Source organism: Podarcis filfolensis (genome assembly GCF_964270895.1).
Source record: "Podarcis filfolensis genome assembly, chromosome: 14".
Taxonomy (NCBI): Eukaryota; Metazoa; Chordata; class Lepidosauria; order Squamata; family Lacertidae; genus Podarcis; species Podarcis filfolensis.
Window position 1 is genome coordinate 13686089 of NC_139616.1, and position 20106 is coordinate 13706194.

General features: G+C 44.5%; 1 protein-coding gene across 1 annotated transcript in view; it reads right to left on the reverse strand.

Annotated features, from left to right (window-relative positions):
* Positions 1–20106, reverse strand: part of ATP8B4 (ATPase phospholipid transporting 8B4 (putative)) — a 117508-nt gene that overhangs the window by 45661 nt on the left and 51741 nt on the right. Inside the window, exons 11-16 of the mRNA XM_083586279.1 lie at positions 19592–19750; positions 19059–19147; positions 13428–13624; positions 10682–10890; positions 8982–9013; positions 1844–2009 (exon numbers count right to left, since the gene is read on the reverse strand). Of these exons, the coding sequence (XP_083442405.1) occupies positions 1844–2009; positions 8982–9013; positions 10682–10890; positions 13428–13624; positions 19059–19147; positions 19592–19750 (852 nt within the window). The remainder of the gene's footprint in view (positions 1–1843; positions 2010–8981; positions 9014–10681; positions 10891–13427; positions 13625–19058; positions 19148–19591; positions 19751–20106) is intronic.

A 20106-nucleotide genomic window follows, 5' to 3' on the forward strand; every position in this document is an offset into this window, starting at 1 on the left:
TAGGAAGGAAAACCATGGACAGAATAGTTGTCACACACAAGAGGAATAAAGATATGGTTTGAATGCTTCACCTACAGCTTTATAAACCATTCAATGTGTCAAGACGAATGGATGTCGTGGATATTGCAGTTGTTGTATTGTTTTGTTGTTTAGTCGTTTAGTCGTGCCCGACTCTTCGTGACCCCATGGACCAGAGCACGCCAGGCCCTCCTGTCTTCCACTGCCTCCCGCAGTTTGGTCAAACTCATGCTGGTAGCTTCAAGAACACTGTCCAACCATCTCGTCCTCTATCATCCCCTTCTCCTTGTGCCCTCAATCTTTCCCAATATCAGGGGCTTTTCCAGGGAGTCTTTTCTTCTCATGAGGTGGCCAAAGTATTGGAGCCTCAGCTTCAGGATCTGTCCTTCCAGTGAGCACTCACGGCTGATTTCCTTCAGAATGGATAGGTTTGATCTTCTTGCAGTCCATGGGACTCTCAAGAGTCTCCTCCAGCACCATAATTCAAAAGCATCAAAAGCATCAATTCTTCGGCAATCAGCCTTCTTTATGTTCCAGCTCTCACTTCCATACATCACTACTGGGAAAACCATAGCTTTAACTATACAGACCTTTGTCAGCAAGATGATGTCTGTGTTGTTGTATAAGGGATTGTATAAGGGATTTTGTTATTTTGAATGGAATGCAATTGAGAGATTTTGGGACATAGAAACAAAGTAAATCATCAAACCATCAATTCTAGCACGCGGGAAGCCACCTATATTATATAATTTAGCATCTGAATGATTGGGATTAGTAATTGTATTCTAATTTGGCGTTGTTATATTGAAGCTACCATTGGATTATTGTCACTGAAAACTAATAAAAATTACTGTCAAATAGGTAACACAGAGACAAAGGAGGAGATGGTGACTGACAGCCAACATCAACACCTGGACAGGGTTTAAGTAAGGTAGAAGACAGGTGGAGGCTGACTGATGGCAGACTGAGTTTGGTGATATAGTCCTCATTTGCCCCAGTGAGCCAGACTCCAAAGATCTGAGAAAACCCCTCATCTTGGAGGACAAGGCTATCAGTCATTACAAGCCACAATAACTATGACCTGCCTCCATTATTGAGGGGCAGTATACCTCTGAATCAGTGATGTATGGAAGTGAGAGCTGGACCATAAAGAAGGCTGATCACCGAAGAATTGATGCTTTTGAATTATGGTGCTGGAGGAGACTCTTGAGAATCCCATGGACTGCAAGAAGATCAAACCGATCCATCCTTAAGGAAATCAGCCCTGAGTGCTCACTGGAAGGACAGATCGTGAAGCTGAGGCTCCAAGACTTTGGCCACCTCATGAGAAGAGAAGACTCCCTGGAAAAGACCCTGATGTTGGGAAAGATGGAGGGCACAAGGAGAAGGGGAAGACAGAGGACGAGATGGTGGGACAGTGTTCTTGAAGCTCCCAACATGAGTTTGACCAAACCGCGGAAGGCGGTGGAAGACAGGAGTGCCTGGCGTGCTCTGGTCCATGGGGTCTCAAAGAATCGGACACGACTAAACGACTAAACAACAATACCTCTGAATAGCAGCTGCTGGGGATCACAAGTGGAATGCTGTTGTGCCCCAGTTCAGCTTGCAAGATTCCCATGGACATTGCGAGAAAATGTTGCAGGACTTGATGGGTCATTAGCCTGATCCAGCCAGCTCTTTTATGTTCAGTTTTTATGATAAATATTTATTGTTTTGTTTCATTTTCTGTGGATTGTCTTTACATAACACGGCTTCAAAATCTGAATCACCAAGCAATATACAAATGCCCCAAATAAATTAAAGCATACATATTTATCTAGGTTACCTGGGGTTTTCTCTTCGGACATGACTGTATGGCAGAGAGAAAGCAGCCTAAAGAATTCATGGACTTCTGGGTCTCCCATTGTAATGGATTCAACTAGGCTGTGGTCATAAAAGCGAAATTTTCTGTCTGCTAGCCGACTGAATGAGAAATCCACAGGCGTTTTCTTCTGCGAAAGAAAAGCACATGGGAAAATGATAAGAAGAAAGTAAGGTTGGGGATCTTTCTTACAGGAAACTGAAATACCTCAGCATTACAGTGGAACTTGCACAGCAAGATATAAAATAAAATATCTAGGGATGCTGATCAACTAAGTCCTGATCAGAGTGAACCTACCTTTTTGGCAGGTGTCACTGATTCGGCATGCAAGTAAGCAGGAGTCCCAGCAACTGTAAAACACTTTAAGTGGGGCTGCCATTGTATCTGGTCTGGAAGCTGCAATAAGTGCAGAATGCAAAGGCCAGACTGCTCAAAGGAGTGCATTACTAGTAACATGTCACTCCACTGCTGAGAGAGCAGCACTAGTTGTTAGAATTCCTGCTCCATGATTGCAGTCATGGGATTTTTGTCTATCACAGTAATGGAGTGATGGAGTGATGGAGACAGGATGTTTGTGTTACTGTGTTCCGTGAAGTGGGACTATTGTCTTTTTTTCTTTTTCTCTTTGCTGTCTGATGCTAGAGAGAGAGGGAGCCATGTTGCAGTGCTCCGTGTGTGTTTATATGTAAATAAAGTAGATTAGCCAAAATGCTGAGTTGCTGAGGTCTGTCACGCAAGCTGTGAAGACTCTGTAGATCCCTAAGTGTGCAGATGTCTGTTGGCATTGGTCACTGTGATGTTCGGGCTGAAGAAAGCTAATGAAGCTCCCAAACGATCGACCAGGAGGGAGAGAACATGCCAGTTGGGCATGTGTCTCTGCCAGGGTCCTACTAGAGTGTAGGACGAGCTCCTGACACTAGTTGCCCATTTGCTATGAGGTCGGGTTCAATGTTCTTGTGTTAATTCACAAAGTCCTGTGCCCAGAGTAGCTTAAGGAGCACCTGATTCCTTATGCTCCACCTCAATAGGTATAAAGGGAAAGGACCCCTGGACAGTTAAGTCCGGTCAAAGGTGACTAGGGGGTTGCGGCGCTTAAGTCGCTTTCAGGCCGAGGGAGCCAGTGTTTGTCCACAGACAATTGAGTTGAATTTTGATTTACCAAGAGTCCTTAGCAATCCTCTAAAGCAGAGGTCAGCAAACTTTTTCAGCAAGGGGCCGGTCCACTGTCCCTCAGACCTTGTGGGGGGCCAGACTATATTTTTTTGGGGGGGGGATGAACAAATTCCTATGCCCCACAAATAACTCAGAGATGTATTTTAAATAAAAGGATACATTCTACTCATGTAAAAACATGCTGATTCCCGGACTGTCCACAGGCCGGATTTAGAAGGTGATTGGGCCGGATCCAGCCCTGGGCCTTAGTTTGCCTACCCATGCTCTAGAGTCTAAACTAAAGCAAGGGTGAGGAACCCTTTCAGTTAAGAATCAGCCAAATTGGACATTTTGGGAGGGGCAATTAAATGATACTGCAATGACATTAATGTAAAGGTAAAAGGACCCCTGACCATTAAGTCCAGTCATGACCGACTGGGGTTGTGGTGCTCATCTCGCTTTATTGGCCGAGGAAGCCGGCGTACAGCTTCCGGGTCATATGGCCAGCATGACTAAGCCGCTTCTGGCGAACCAGAGCACTGCACGGAAACTCCGTTTACCTTCCCGCCGGAGTGGTACCTATTTATCTACTTGCACTTTGATGTGCTTTCGAACTGCTAGGTTGGCAGGAGCAGGGACCGAGCAATGACATTAGATGTAGGTAAAAAAGGTAAAGGACCCCTGGATGGTTGAGTCCAGTCAAAGGCGACTATGGAGCGCGGTGCTCATCTCGCTTTTCAGGCTGAGGGAGCCAGTGCTTGTCCACAGACAGCTTTCTGGGTCATGTGGCCAGCAGGACTAAACTGCTTCTGGCGCAACAGAACACCGTGACAGAAGCCAGAGCACACGGAAACACTGTTTACCTTCCCACCGGAGCGGTACCTATTTATCTACTTGCACTGGCATGCTTTAGAACTGCTAGGTTGGGCCGGATCCAGCCCTGGGCCTTAGTTTGCCTACCCATGCTCTAGAGTCTAAACTAAAGCAAGGGTGAGGAACCCTTTCAGTTAAGAATCAGCCAAATTGGACATTTTGGGAGGGGCAATTAAATGATACTGCAATGACATTAATGTAAAGGTAAAAGGACCCCTGACCATTAAGTCCAGTCATGACCGACTGGGGTTGTGGTGCTCATCTCGCTTTATTGGCCGAGGAAGCCGGCGTACAGCTTCCGGGTCATATGGCCAGCATGACTAAGCCGCTTCTGGCGAACCAGAGCACTGCACGGAAACTCCGTTTACCTTCCCGCCGGAGTGGTACCTATTTATCTACTTGCACTTTGATGTGCTTTCGAACTGCTAGGTTGGCAGGAGCAGGGACCGAGCAATGACATTAGATGTAGGTAAAAAAGGTAAAGGACCCCTGGATGGTTGAGTCCAGTCAAAGGCGACTATGGAGCGCGGTGCTCATCTCGCTTTTCAGGCTGAGGGAGCCAGTGCTTGTCCACAGACAGCTTTCTGGGTCATGTGGCCAGCAGGACTAAACTGCTTCTGGCGCAACAGAACACCGTGACAGAAGCCAGAGCACACGGAAACACTGTTTACCTTCCCACCGGAGCGGTACCTATTTATCTACTTGCACTGGCATGCTTTAGAACTGCTAGGTTGGCAGGAGCTGGGACAGAGGAAAGGGAGTTCACTCCGTCGCAAGGTTTCAAACCGCTGACCTTCCGACTGGCAAGCTCAAGAGGCTCAGTGGTTTAGACCACAGTGCCACCCAAGTCCACCTCAATAACAGAGATGGGGCATTTCTCATGGTTCCCCCACTTGCCCCTGAGGTTAATTTGCTCTTCACTGGGTACTTTCATGTGGCAAGCCCTTTCACATGAACTTCCCCTTCCTTGTTTCATAAGTCTTCAGAAAACTGTACTGTTTAGACAGGCGTTCACAAGATGAAATTCTCTGTTTAACCAACCAGGATTTACCAGTGTTTTCAATTATGTTTTACAGATATTAAAGGATTGGTTTATTACATTTTTGCAGGTTATAAACCACCTTACTATAATTTATTAAAGTGGTTTTAAAAACCAAAACTAAACATTAAATAAACAAATAAAATAAACAGAGAAAGCTGGTTGTTGCTACTGGGCCGGCACAGGAGAACAATCTGCCCTGGCAGGGGATGATTAGTAGTTGACCAGGTCAGAAGAGTAAATCAAACAGAGAACAAAGGCTAGCTATTAATAGAAGAATGAGAAGGTGAATAAAGAAGAAGAATGAAGTAGCCAAATCAGGAAGATATGGACATATGTTTGTAATAGGAGTGGGAAACCTAATTACCTTTTTAAAAAATGTATTAAATTTAAATAATTTGGATTGATTTGTTAAAATCTGGAGAACTAATAAAAATTAATAATAAAAAGAAGAACAGTAAATCATACAGAGATGCAGTAGGAAGCCTCATACATGTTGTGACTGGGTAACATTGCGCACCAGCAATTCTTTCCCAGCACACAGTTTGGAAATGACTGAGTAAGCAACTGAAACATTACAGTAATTTTGCAAGAAGCAAACAAGACTTGGGAGTTTTTCTTTCCCCTGTGTCTACAAATCCAGGAAAACTAATCATTGGTGATGTGGCCGGCTGCAAAGTCTTGGCATCTGCGTCGTTGCACTTCACTTGATGAAAAAGATCAAGTGTTTGTTATTGTCTTGCCTTTTAACATTTAGCCTGAAAGCCTGTACAAATTGCCTCAGCAGTGACAACTTATTCCATTGGCCCTACAAGTCTCTTTTACTTGGCAGTTTTCATCCTGGATGTTGAGGGGGAAAGGGTGCCCTGGGAGCATATCTTTTACAGTAAGTTTCATCAGAGAAACGAAACTCCCATGGAATTTCTAGTTATTGTTCCCAATAATGTTTCTCACTAGTGATGTATGGAAGTGAGAGCTGGACCATAAAGAAGGCTGATCGCAGAAGAACTGATGCTTTTGAATTATGGAGCTGGAGTAGACTCTTGAGAGTCCCATGGACTGCAAGAAGATCAAACCTATCCATTCTTAAGGAAATCAGCCCTGAGTGCTCACTGGAAGGACAGATCCTGAAGCTGAGACTCCAGTACTTTGACCACCTCATGAGAAGAGAAGACTCCCTGGAAAAGACCCTGATGTTGGGAAAGATGGAGGGCACAAGGAGAAGGGGACAACAGAGGACGAGATGGTTGGACAGTGTTCTTGAAGCTACCAGCATGAGTTTGACCAAACTGCGGGAGGCAGTGGAAGACAGGAGTGGCTGGCGTGCTCTGGTCCATGGGGTCACGAAGAGTCGGACACGACTAAACGACTAAACAACAACAATGTTTCTCACCTGCTTCCCATCGGCATCTGGTCTGCCACTTTGAGAACAGGATGGTGGGTAGAACAGGCCATTTGCCTGAGCCAAAACATATTACGTTCTTGTGTTCCCATAAGTGAGCAGGATACGGGGAAAGAGCTTCAAATAGTGGCGACTGTTGGGTTCAGGGAGTTATGTTGGCGGGTTTTACTCCTGTCCTCCACCCCAAATCTATTCACGTCAGTTTATTGTTCCCTATTGTGGGATGTAACCAGTGCTTTTTTCTGGGGGTACACAGGGGTACACATACCCCTAAACATTTTGTGAATCTAATGAGAGAAGAAACTAATTTTTTTAAAAAAATTAGTTTCTTCTCTAGCACGGTGAATCATCAGCTCTGTTGAATAGCACAGTGAATCGTCAGTTCCCCCTGATGGCGGCCTCCTTTCCTTTCCTTTCCCAGTGTTTCCCGAGTCTCAGGCAGAAGCAAGCATTATCAGGGGTCAGCAAACTTTTTCAGCAGGGGGCTGGCCCACTATCCCTCAGACCTTGTGGGGGACCAGACTATATTGCGGGGGGGGATGAACGAATTCCTATGCCCCACAAATAACCCAGAGATGCATTTTAAATGAAAGGACACATTCTACTCATGTAAAAACACTAGGCAGTCTCCACAAATAACACAGAGATGCAGTTTAAATAAAAGGACACATTCTACTCATGTAAAAACACCAGGCAGGCCCCGCAAATAACCCAGAGATGCATTTTAAATAAAAGCACACATTCTATTCATGTAAAAACAAACTGATTCCCGGACCATCCGCAGGTTGGATTTAGAATGCGATTGGGCTGGATCCGGCCCCTGGGCCTTAGTGTGGCAACCCATGATTTAATGTGTCAAAATGAGAGCACCCCTAAACATTTTTTTAAAGAAAAAGAGCATCGGGTGTAACATCACTCAAGCAGCCAAATACAACATTTCCTGTTTGCCCAGAGTGGACACACAGGGGAATGTTGCTCCAGCCAAGAGGACTTCCTGTCACACCTGGTCTGGCACATCCTCCCCCTGCGTGTGACCAGGTAGATGGGCGTGACCCTGGTAGACCCTATGTCTCACTTTCTTGAGTATCTTGATGCCAGCAGCACATGGGCGCATCCCTCACAAGAGGATGAACCCACACCATTCTCTGTAACTGTAACTAAAAGCTAAATCCTGCCTTTGGGATCATACTGTTAATTGAATGTAAGTAAACCTTATCATTACTTTTAAAAGAAGACAGTTGTGTCATCATTGCTTTTTAGAGGGAACTAAAGAAGAACTAAAGGGGACGTGGGTGGCGCTGTGGGTTAAACCACAGAGCCTAGGACTTGCCGATCAGAAGGTCGGCGGTTCAAATCCCCACAACGGGGTGAGCTCCCGTTGCTCGGTCCCTGCTCCTGCCAACCTAGCAGTTCGAAAGCACGTCAACGTGCAAGTAGATAAACAGGTACCACTCCGGCGGGAAGGTAAATGGCGTTTCCGTGCGCTGCTCTGGTTTGCCAAAAGCGGCTTCGTCATGCTGGCCACATGACTGTACGCCGGCTCCCTCGGCCAATAAAGCGAGATGAGCGCCGCAACCCCAGAGTCGGCCACGACTGGACCTAATGGTCAGGGGTCCCTTTACCTTTACCTAAAGGGGATTTACCAGGAACAATCCAATCTGGAGAAGCCAGACTGGACTGCTTAACTCAAATGGTTCTAACGAATCCATCAACCAGCTTCTTGCTATGTACAAGGGAATGTGCTCTGCTACTAGCTCACTAGCGTGAGTGAGGAAGTATAATATTTAATCAATATATCCTCTCCTACTATCCTCAACATTCCCACACCTATGAGGGAATGTTGAAGGAACTGGGTATGTTTAATCTGGAAAAAGATAAGGAGACTGATTCAAGCATTCTTCAAGTCCCTGAAGGGGTCATGCATAGAAAAGACCAAATATTTCTTTTCTGTTGGTCCAGAGGGTACAACTAGATCTAATGGACTTATAAGAAGGTAGATTTCCACTGAACATTAAGAGAAACATTGTGATGGTAAGAGTAGTTTGACACTGGAACAAATTATCTGGGAAGGTGGTGAGTTCTACCTAGGGATAAGGGAGAAATCTGACCGAGTTCACAATTAAGGGCAAATCTACCTAATTTACCGTTTCTAAAACAATAGGAGGACCCAAACACAGGCACCATTCGAAATTTGCACTTCTCTGAATTTTGCAATGCAGTTCTCCAGTCAAGTAATGCATGCAAAATGCATATAGGGCAAAGTGTCCACAAAAATGCATTGTATTTGTGAAAAGAACATACAAAGATGCATTATTTTAGGGGAATTTGCTGTGCAAAAATGTGTCTTTTTTAAGGGTTTTAAAAGGGTTTAAAACCCTTTTAAAGAGAGGGTTTTAAAATCATATTGGGTTGCAGCAGGGGCAACAGGGAGAGAAACAGAAGTTGGTGCTTTAGGAACAAAAATTACAAAGCCTTGACGTATCTATATTAGGGCACCTGTTTCTGGTGTTGCTCAGATGGAAATGAAAGTTCAGTTTTAATATACCATTTAACTAACTAGCAAAATAATATTTTACTTGCTCTTTTCACAAATCAGCAAAATTCCACAAGGCAAATAAAATATTGTACCACTGTACCTCATCGAGTAGTGTTTTCTGGCCCACTTCACCTGAAAAAAAATAAAATTAAATTAGCAAAAGCCAGAGAACATTCAATTTAAGTTCAAAAAGTGTCCCAACTAAAAGCCCAACCCTAGTCACGTCTACTGAGAAGTAAGTCTCCTTTAATTCAACGGGGTCTGCTCTAAGGTTAATGAGGTTAGGTTTGCACCTAAGGCTGCAATCCTGTGTGTACTTATTTGGAGGGGAGGTCCATTAAACCAAATGGGACTTACTTCTGAGTATACATGTATAGGATTGCACTGTGAATAGCTTTCCTTTGGGGGGGCGGCTTTCCGGAGGGTTACTACAAGACAGAATCAAGCACCTCATCACACACAGAGCTTCAAGATCAAAGTTGCACATTCAAAAAAATTGCACTCAGACTAGTACTAGATTATTGATAAATCCCCAATAAAGTGGCAGCTGCCAATACTTTGATGGTCTTGTCATTAAGCCCTTTTTTGGCAGCTGAAAAAACTGTCCCTGTTGTGAACTACTTTATATAAAACAACCCTGCACTGGGTATTAGGACAAAGCGTGTTCTCCCTCATGGAGAGCACGTGTTGCGGTGGGGGCTGACAAGACACCTCACTGTTGCTGGGCAAAAGAGTTTGGCTATCTTTAAGCAGGGGCGGGCTGTTACCGGGGAGATTTATATGTTGCCATTTATTGATTGACAGCCCTGTTTGTTAAATACACTGCACGCAGTGACGAGCTTCCTCTTTCACTGCGTGCTTCAGATCACCTGCCCTCCCTCCCTAATGTTAGGCTGTTTGCTTGACCTTGCTATGCCTGTCATGGGGTCGTCTGCTTTGGGGCAGGAGCCTGGTAGGAATTTTGTCCATTTGACTGATTAGCTGGTGCCATTTGGTTTTTGCCTACTGCGTAGCAAATCGTCACAACTTGTAAGGTTGCAGTTAGGCATTGGTTTGGGAATTGGTTGGTGGAGGGGTATGGATTCGGCTGCGCCTGCCCCTCCAAAATGCTGCTGCTGCAAGGGTTTTCCGTTAAAGGAACCCAGGGGCTCGCCATGCTTTTGTCCGAATGCCCTGGCAAGGGGCTAGGGCCACGCAAGTGCCCCTGGGAGCATTCTTGGGAGAGGTGAGGCATGGTTCCCAGTCCCGTCTCTCTCCCCAGGTGACTTACCCTTTCTGACTTCGTGGGGGGTGCAAATGTCAGAGCTGTACCCGTGCGGGGTCAGTTAGTCGCTACCAATGCCTAAGCAACCACTCACATTGCTGTATTTTTAATAAAGTTGTGGCCAAAATTATGCCAAAAACCTTAAACAAAAATCAAGTGTCATTGTGTTCTTATTTGGGGTGTCTTGGGGACCTCGACGTGCAATAATACAAGCAAGCAGGAGGCGTACCAATGATCTTTCCCCATTTTTATTTAAAATATGCTTTCTTTTCATAAGCCTTTTTCCAATTAAAAGTTTGTCTAGAAATTTTATATTTTAACCTTTAAATTTCATTAAAACATCATCACTGTCATTTATTACGGTTACACCATATGAACCCGTTGCACAAGTGTTTGTGAAACAGCAGTGGTGATTATTTCCCCTTCCATTTGTGGTCTTTGGATCAAACTCAAAGTAATCTCAATAATACAAGCCTGAATTTGATGGAAATGCTATTAAAACGAAAAGTTGCCAGAATCAGGAAACAGTAACTTACCATATACTTTCCCATTAATAGAGCACTTATTAAAAGTCATTATGTTTTGAGTGAGGGTCCCTGTTTTGTCTGAAAAAACGTATTCAATCTGCCCCAGTTCTTCGCTGAGAGTTGTGGTCCGAACTTCAGCGGGTGTGTTTTCTTTGGAATAATACATTTTATTATCCCAGTTGACAAAGTAGCTATGTCCAAGCCGAATCACTTCCACACTTTGAAAGCAATGCAGACAGAAAGTGCTGTTCAGGAGGTTACAAAACTTACGCCAACACAAAAACAGGTCAAGCAAGCAGTTGATTTCTATTATCGCTAATATCTGAAGTGAGTTTTTAACTGACAGCTATTTTATCTCTTTGGTTGTTGGACAGATGTTATTTTATCCTGTTTTATTCTAATCCTGTGGTTTGTCGCTCGTTTGCAGCCCTGAACATCTAAATAAAAAAGCAGGGTAAAAAGAATCTACTGTGTGTTTTGGAAAGTTGTTTGTCTGCTTATTGTGCGATTTGAACGCTTCATTGCTGAAACCTAGCAGCTTTTGCCTATGTTAAGATACAACAGGGTACCATTTTGAATCAAGTTGATAAGGTAACGGTAAAGGGACCCCTGACCATTAAGTCCAGTCATGAACGACTCTGGGGTTGCGGCGCTCATCTCGCTTTACTGGCCAAGGGAGCCAGCGTCCAGCTTCCAGGTCATGTGGCCAGCATGACTAAGCCACTTCTGGCGAACCAGAGCAGCAGACAGAAACGCTGTTTACAGTACCTTCCCACCGGAGTGGTGCCTATTTATCTACTTGCACTCTGACGTGCTTTTGAACTGCTAGGTTGGCAGGAGCAGGGACCGAGCAACGGGAGCTCAACCCGTCACGGGGATTCGAACCGCCGACCTTCTGATCAGCAAGCCCTAGGCTCTGTGGTTTTGACCACAGCGCCACCCGCGTCCCCTCCAATGCAAAGGAAACACAATTTAAAGGGGGAGTATTTAATTACGTATCCTTTGCAGACTGAAAAATCAATGACATCAGACAAATAAGTCAACATCACCAACTTCCACTTCCGTTTCCATTTCCGTTAGAATTCTCCAAAATCCCTACTGATGCTGATGACAGCACAGGCATCCCTCACGCTGTTTACCTTCCCACCGGAGCAGTACCTATTTATCTACTTGCACTCTGACGTGCTTTCGAACTGCTAGGTTGGCAGGAGCAGGGACCGAGCAATGGGAGCTCACCCCATCACGGGGATTCGAACCAGCAACCTTCTGATTGGCAAGTCCTAGGCTCTGTGATTTAACCCACAGCGCCACCTGCATCCTGCGTACCATTTTGAATCAAGTTGGTGGACTGGACCAAAACTGCACTCATTTTAACCACTTATTAAAATCTACACTGACTTTTTTGGATTCTTTTTTAAATTTCCAAGCAACATCAGGTACAGGACTGCTAGCAATTAATAAATAAGCCCTTAAGCACGGCCGAGGTATTACGTTTCAACTAACCAGAAATGGAATAAAATTAGGAGGTTCAGTGTAGCACTTGATATGCCATGTTAACTGGCAACACCCTTCCTTTTGGTCCAGATCCTTCTATATCCACATAGTTGCTTCAAAATAGCCTATTCTTACCACACCCATAGCAATTTGTGGTGGGGATTACTGATGCCAAACACCGTTGCAGGAAGCGGCATTATTCACTGTTTGACATTTTCAGAGTTTGAACAGGCAAAAAAGGGGAGAAACTTATACAGGGTTTATTCTGCCATGCAGCTGATTTTAAAAGTCAAATGTAATATAAAACAAATATAACTTTGCGTTAGATATTATAATCTGGCAGTTCTAACTAACAAGATGCCGTTGCTCATGAGTCAATGTCAGATGAATAAGCAATAATTTCGGTAAACCCATTATCATTGACCTAGTTACACAGACCTCAAGGTAAAACAGAAGTCAAACTTCAATGAATTCTGGGAGGTGGGGTGGAGAAGGTTCTTACGCCAAATAGATGGGAAGATGTGCTTCATCTCTCATTAAGAACATACACTGGTATTCCTGGTACCTCGCTGTGTCATCCAGAAGGCAGGATTACGCTTTTGGTTAGTATGAGATGCTATAAGTTTTCTTCAAGATTCAGTTCTCTTCTTGATATCTCGAGAAGCTACCGTATTTTTTGCTCTATAAGACTCATTTTTCCCCTCCTGAAAAGTAAGGGGAAATGTGTGTGCGTCTTATGGAGCGAATGCAGGCTGCGCAGCTATCACAGAAGCCAGAACAGCAAGAGGGATTGCTGCTTTCACTGCACAGCGATCCCTCTTGCTGTTCTGGCTTCTGAGATTCAGAATATTTTTTTTCTTGTTTTCCTCCTCCCAAAACTAGGTGCGTCTTGTGGTCTGGTGTGTCTTATAGAGCAAGAAATACAGTAAATCTTTTGAGCGGGGCATCAATGCATCTTATTTCATCCTTATAAATATACTCGTATGAAGGCAAAGCTAAAGGACCCCTGGACGGTTAAGTCCAGTCAAAGGCGACTATGGGGTTGCGGTGCTCATCTCGCTTTCAGGCCGAGGGAGCCGGTGTTTGTCCACAGACAGCTTTCTGGGTCATGTGGCCAGCATGACTAAACCAGTTGTGGTGCAATGGAACACCATGATGGAAGCCACAGCACACGGAAATGCCATTTACCTTCCCACCCCTAACGGTCAGGGGTCCCTTTACCTTTACCTTATACATCATGCAACAGAATCTGACACCTTACCTTACATATAAGGAAATGGGCACAACCGAATTTAGTATGATAACGTATGACCAAAATGTCAGAAATCCCGAAAATATAGGACTTTTCACCACTGCACTCCAAGACAGGTAAATTCTGAAATGGATGCCAATCTGATGCTCCCAGATTGAATTTCCTATTGCCAGAATGATTCCCATGAACACCAATAATCCAAAGATCTGAAATCAGAGCAATAAAAGAGGTTAGATTAGTTCCCCTTCGTCTCTCAACACTACTGTTTTGCCTCAAATGTATATGTGCAGTACTTGGACACAAAATCACCTTTCTACGTTGTGCATGCATGACTATGAATAGAGCTATTGTCTAAGCTTAACAGAGCTTCAGAACAATATGATTGCATTATAAACATTCCTAAAAGCGTTATAAGAAAAAACGGCTCCTTTTCCCTTATGGGGTATTCCAGAGCTCATATAGAGTTGTTAAGTGGGTTCCCTATCGGTAGGAGAAAATAAAAATTTAAAACAGTAACCATTTATTTAAGATCCAATTAAAACTATGTAGTTTAATTAAGTCAACAACAATGATGAACTCGATCTGGTGATACCAGCTTTTCAATGTCATTTACACCTCCTGTGCCCCGCTTGCTTGTTTCTGCCCCCCTAGGTAATCCGACTGCCTGCATTGGGACCTACTGTTCTATAGGTAAAGGTAAAGGGACCCCTGACCATTAGATGCAGTCATGGCCGACTCTGGGGTTGCGGCGCTCATCTCGCTTTATTGGCCGAGGGAGCCAGTGTACAACGTCCGGGTCATGTGGCCAGCATGACTAAGCCGCTTCTGGCGAACCAGAGCAGCGCACAGAAACGCCGTTTACCTTCCCACCAGAGCGGTACCTATTTATCTACTTGCACTTTGACGTGCTTTCGAACTGCTAGGTTGGCAGGAGCAGGGACCGAGCAACAGGAGCTCACCCCGTCGCGGGGATTCGAACTGCCAACCTACTGATCGGCAAGTCCTAGGCTCTGTGGTTTAACCCACAGCGCCACCCGCGTCCCCCTGTGCTTTAGACACCTACAAAAGCCTTCGCCAACCCGGCACCCTTCAGCTGTGGTCCAAAAGAAGGAGCCTCCCCTCACCATCTTTTGCACAGTGTTCCAAGGCCAGGCAGGAGAATTAAAGTCGCTGAGCTCTCTGCTCCGAATAGAAGCTTTCCCACTCTTTCTGTACTGGTTCCTTATATGGGATTGGCACTACATATTCCCTGTGCTTGCCAGAATGTTCTGGGATACATTCCTAAGACAAACTGTCTCCTTATATTCCCTCTGGGGTGATGCAACGCTTTGCAGCCACCTACTAAAGGCATGGGCCTTGTGGCAGATCTCGGTCCATGGCACAGATTTCAGAATTTGGCCCGACATCTGTGTAATCCTATATTAAGCAAATATGTCAAACGCTGACAAAACAACGACCGCACACCACCCAACTTTCTATTGTTTTAGTAGCTAATTAAAAACCACAGCCGGTACTTATTGCAAATATTCTTACCAATGTCTGGTTCAAGTTGCATTTTTCTAACTTTATTGATTGGACTAATGGTCTCCAACATTTGCAGATAGCTCTGAAAATGCAAGTTGAATTTCTTTTTGCCCAACCAGGACATATTTTGCTTTCCCTCTCGTTAAGAGCTCTCTCTACATACAATGCCCTATTTCTCAATTCGATTCGCGTGAAAGATTGCAATGTTCCATGGTCTCGTTTCACCCCACCCCCACCGTCTTGCCCCCGCAAAACCATGCAGAGGGTGGCTTTCAATTGAAGAGAAGTCCAGTGGTACCTTGGTTCTCGAACGGCTTAGTTGTCGAAGAAATCGGCTCCCGAACGCCACAAACCCGGAAGTAAGTGTTCCGGTTTGTGAATGTTTTTTGGAAGCCGAACGTCCGACGTGGCTTCTGCCACTTCCGATTGGCTGCAGGAGGCTCCTGCAGCCAATTGAAAGATGCACCTTGGTTTTCGAACGGTTTTGGGAGTCAAACGGCCTCCCGGAATGGATTAAGTTCGAGAACCAAGGTACCACTGTGCAGTCATACCTCGAGTTAAATATGCTTCAGGTTGAGCACTTTCAGGTTACGCTCCACAACGACCCAGAAGTAATGGAATGCGTTACTTCCGGATTTTGCCGCTCGCGCATGCGTAGACGCTCAAAATGACGTCTCGCGCATGCACAGATGCGGTGAATCGTGACCCGTGCATGCGCAGACGCGGGTTGCGTTCGCTTCGGGGTGTGAATGGGGCTCCGGAACGGATCCCGTTTGCATCCAAAGGTACCACTGTACTAGAGCTGCCATTTTGGGGTTACAATTCCTATTTGTTGCAACAGTGCTGCTGTGATTGTGGAAACCATGGCTGCAAAGAAGCAATAGTTATTTATGAATATATTAGTTCATACGAGGGTTTTTTTGGGGGGGGGTATCAGTTGACAACATTAACCCAGCCATATGGGAATCCCTTGCAGATGGCGGTAGCACCTGGAGACAATCCACAGCAGTGATTATAGAAGGAATGAATACTGGGAAGAGAGCAGAGAGAAGATATGCCATGGTGCATCTGCAGCAGCAAAACCTCATGCCTTCACCTGCTCCCCCTGCAATGAAACATGTCTCTCCCATATCAGTCTCTGCAGCCACAGCTGACGAAGTAGCTCTGCGGCGGTTTGACCTTACCCCTGAAAGTGCACTTTTCCATTGTCTCCCAAGACAGACGGATGCCAAGAACAAGTTGTTTTTCACTTTTAAATGTTTATATATAAGGTAAAAGGTAACGGTAAAGGACCCCTGGACGGTTAAGTCCAGTCAAAGGCAACTATGGGGTGTGGCACTCATCTCGCTTTCAGGCCGAGGGAGCCGGAGGTTGTCCACAGCTTTTCGGGTCATGTTGCCAGCAGGACTAAACTGCTTCTGGTGCAACGGAACACTGTGACGGAAACCAGAGCGCATGGAAACATCATTTGCCTTCCCGCCGCAGCGGTACCTATTTATCTACTTGCTCTGGTGTGCTTTCGAACTGCTAGGTTGGCAGGAGCTGGGACAGAGCAACAGGAGCTCACTCTGTTGTGGGGATTCGAATTGCCGACCTTCTGATCAGCAAGCCCAAGAGGCTCAGTGGTTTAGACCACAGCGTCACCCGCATCCCTATCTATCTATCTATCTATCTATCTATCTATCTATCTATCATCTATCATCTATCATCTATCTATATCTATCTATCTATCTATCTATCTATCTATCTATCTATCTATCATCTATCTATCTATATCTAGCTATCATCTATCTATCTATCTATCTATCTATCTATCTATCTATCTATCATCTATATATCTATCCATCTACAGTACAGTCTATATATATGCAGATATATATATATATACTCCCTCTCTCTCTATATATATATATATAGAGAGAGAGAGTTTCCACTCAGAAGCCAAGGACTGCATGCATAATTATGCTAATCACCAGCAATTTTATCCGCATAACAACCCTGTGAGGTAGGGTAGGCTACACCCTAAAGTTTTAAAGCTGAGCAGTAATTTGAATCCAGATCTCCCTGTCCAACATTCTGTGCCATGCTGATTACTTGGGAAGCAGATCTGAAAATAGGAAACTCTCCCAAGAAGAAACAATTAGTTGATTCAAGTTTTTAAAAAACTTAATAAAAACTTCTGAAAATCTATAGTGAATTCTATAGAAATCCATGCTGAATGCCAACTCTGGAATAATGTCAGGACTGCTACAGGATTTCTCCTGAGACAGAGGGGTACACACCCACCCAGTGTTTTAATCTTAATCCCTTCTTTCTAGAGAATCCAGGAAATTGTAGTTCTGTGACCAAGCGCCAGGATTCTTTGAGAAAGCTGTGCTATTTAGTCGTGTATGGAACAGATAGATTTTGTAATACAGATAGGAGCCAGCAGGGCCATGAGAGGAAACATGCTCATTTCAAGGAAGTTCGGGCATGTGTGTGATTCAGGCGCAGCACCACAACTGAGGGGCCTTTCAGTATAGCGCCCTCTGGTGGGGTTCCTCCAACACTGGCGGCCTCCCACATGTCGTGGTGGGCTTACCTGGTGGCATCAGCAAACGGCATCAGCACGACAAGGGCAATCATTTAAATTGCCTCAGGTGTCCTGGAACAACTTTATATCAGGGATACTGCAGGGCACTGTGGGAAATTTTAACAGTGGCTCCCACCTTTACCAACCCAGCTACTGGTACATCAGCATGTACGGAGGCAGTAATTTCCATTCTGACCTGTCTTCGTCACAGTTTGTTTGTTTGTTTGTTCATTGATTTACAGTCATTCATTTATATTCCACCATTTTCCCCCTGAGGATATCAAAGCAGTATGCAGTGGTACCTCAGGTTAAGTACTTAATTCGTTCCAGAGGTCTGTTCTTAACCTGAAACTGTTCTTAACCTGAAGCACCACTTTAGCTAATGGGGCCTCCCACTGCCGCCATGCCACCAGAGCACGATTTCTGTTCTCATCCTGAAGCAAAGTTCTTAACCCAAGGTACTATTTCTGGGTTAGCGGAGTCTGTAACCTGAAGCATCTGTAACCTGAAGCGTATGTAACCTGAAGCGTATGTAACCCGAGGTACCACTGTACACAGTTCCTCTCCTCCTCATCTTATCCTTACAACAGCCCTGTGTGGTAGATTAGGCTGAGACTGAGTGACTAATCCTGAGGCTACCCAGTGTGTTTCATGTCTGAGTGGGGATTCAAACCCTGGTCTCCCAGGTCCTAGTCTAACACTTTAACCTCTACACCACATTGGCTCTCAGTTGGCACTGTTTCTGTTCTGCTGCAGTTCAGGTTCCACCAAATACTAAGTTATTTGCTTTGCTGCCTGCTGTTTAATGTAGTTGACTTATAACTACTTAGGTAAGTTATGAATTTAACATAATTAATAACACAATTATTTCCACATCCTTTGTTCCAGTGCAAGGTAAAGAGGTAAAGGGCCCCCTGACCATTAAGTCCAGTCGCGCACGACTCTGGGGTTGCGGCGCTCATCTCGCTTTACTGGCCGAGGGAGCCTGTGTACAGCTTCCGGGTCATGTGGCCAGCATGACTAAGCCGCTTCTGGCGAACCAGAGCAGCACACGGAAACGGCGTTTACCTTCCACCCGGAGCAGGACCTATTTATCTACTTGCAGTCTGACGTGCTTTCAAACTGCTAGGTTGGCAGGAGCAGGGACCAAGCAATGGGAGCTCACCCCGTCGTGGGGATTTGAACCACCGACCTTCTGATCGGCAAGCCCTAGGCTCTGTGGTTTAACCCACAGCACCACCCGTGTCCCCTCCAGTGCAAAGGAAACACAATTTAAAGGGGGAGTATTTAATTACCTATCCTTTGCAGACTGAAAAAACCAATGGATTGATCTTCAATCCAGACATGGGACAAATATGTCAACATCAACAACTTCCACTTCCATTTCCATTTCCGTCAGAATTCTCCAAAATCCCTACTGATGCTGATGACAGTACAGGCATCCCTCGTCTTATTTTAAGGAATTACACCTTTATACATAATGTTCAAGGAAACTGTATTTAAGATGCCAGATTAAGTTTTGTGGTCCTACTGTAGTCACTTACCCACAATACCAAAGTATTCATCAGGCGATCAATGCTTGTTCGTTTCAATTCAGTTTTGCCACTGTTCTGCATTAACTTGGTGTCAGGGCCTATAAAAAAAGGAAAAAAATCTTTTTAAACCTCTAGCACACTATCTAAGTAGGTTACTTTGCCACTGGTTTCACCCATCAGGTTCAAACTTTTCTATCCATCACTATCTTATTTTTACTCAGTTCTTCTGTTTTTAATCATGTTTTAGGCTGTATATTACTTGCAATCTCATACCGAATTACAGGAAACCAAAAAATCAGTGCAGCTTTCAAAAGTTGATCAGAGGAGCCACCATGAAAAATTTGATTACAATATCTTAAGGCATCCAAATACATAGCCAACAGACAATTCTCCAAAATATATAGCAGATTATCTGTTTTTGTTATTAGCATTCACTATTATTAGGTGATTTTACATACTATCAATATTAGGTACTGCATATAAGGACTGGGGGGAACTGTTTTTGTTGGTAAGCTTAGAAATCATAAAAAGTTCATATTTACCTGCAAAAATAACCATTCCAAAGCACCACTCAGTGTTTCTCAGCATACAACCTCGTAACAGCAGCATTTCATTATTAAGGCAGTATTTGTTAACATCCCAGGAAAGAACTCCTGCGTATCGATTCAGTTTTCCATTAGGAGGTTCACACTCAACTTCTCCTACGAAATGAAAATCAAAGAGGTTGCTTTATTGTGTTTTAGATACTATCTGCAAGCATGTCAGGTGTTCCACATTTTAACAAAGATTTCCTAGGGCTGATTCCCCGCCCCCCCAGTATTGAAGGGAAAAACACCTCGTACAACAAGCAGCATTAAATGTCTACATACATTAACAGTTCAGTTCAATGTGACACAGTGTCATAAAACGACCTTCTTTCTAAAAACAGCATGTTCAACCCTCTAAGCCCAAATATTGCTTAGACCTACTACAGATACTGTCTGAAGCCTCAATTCACATGGTTATTCATGGTTGTTTGAATTTGATGTGGTAAAACAAGGCTGTGATGCTTAGGCAC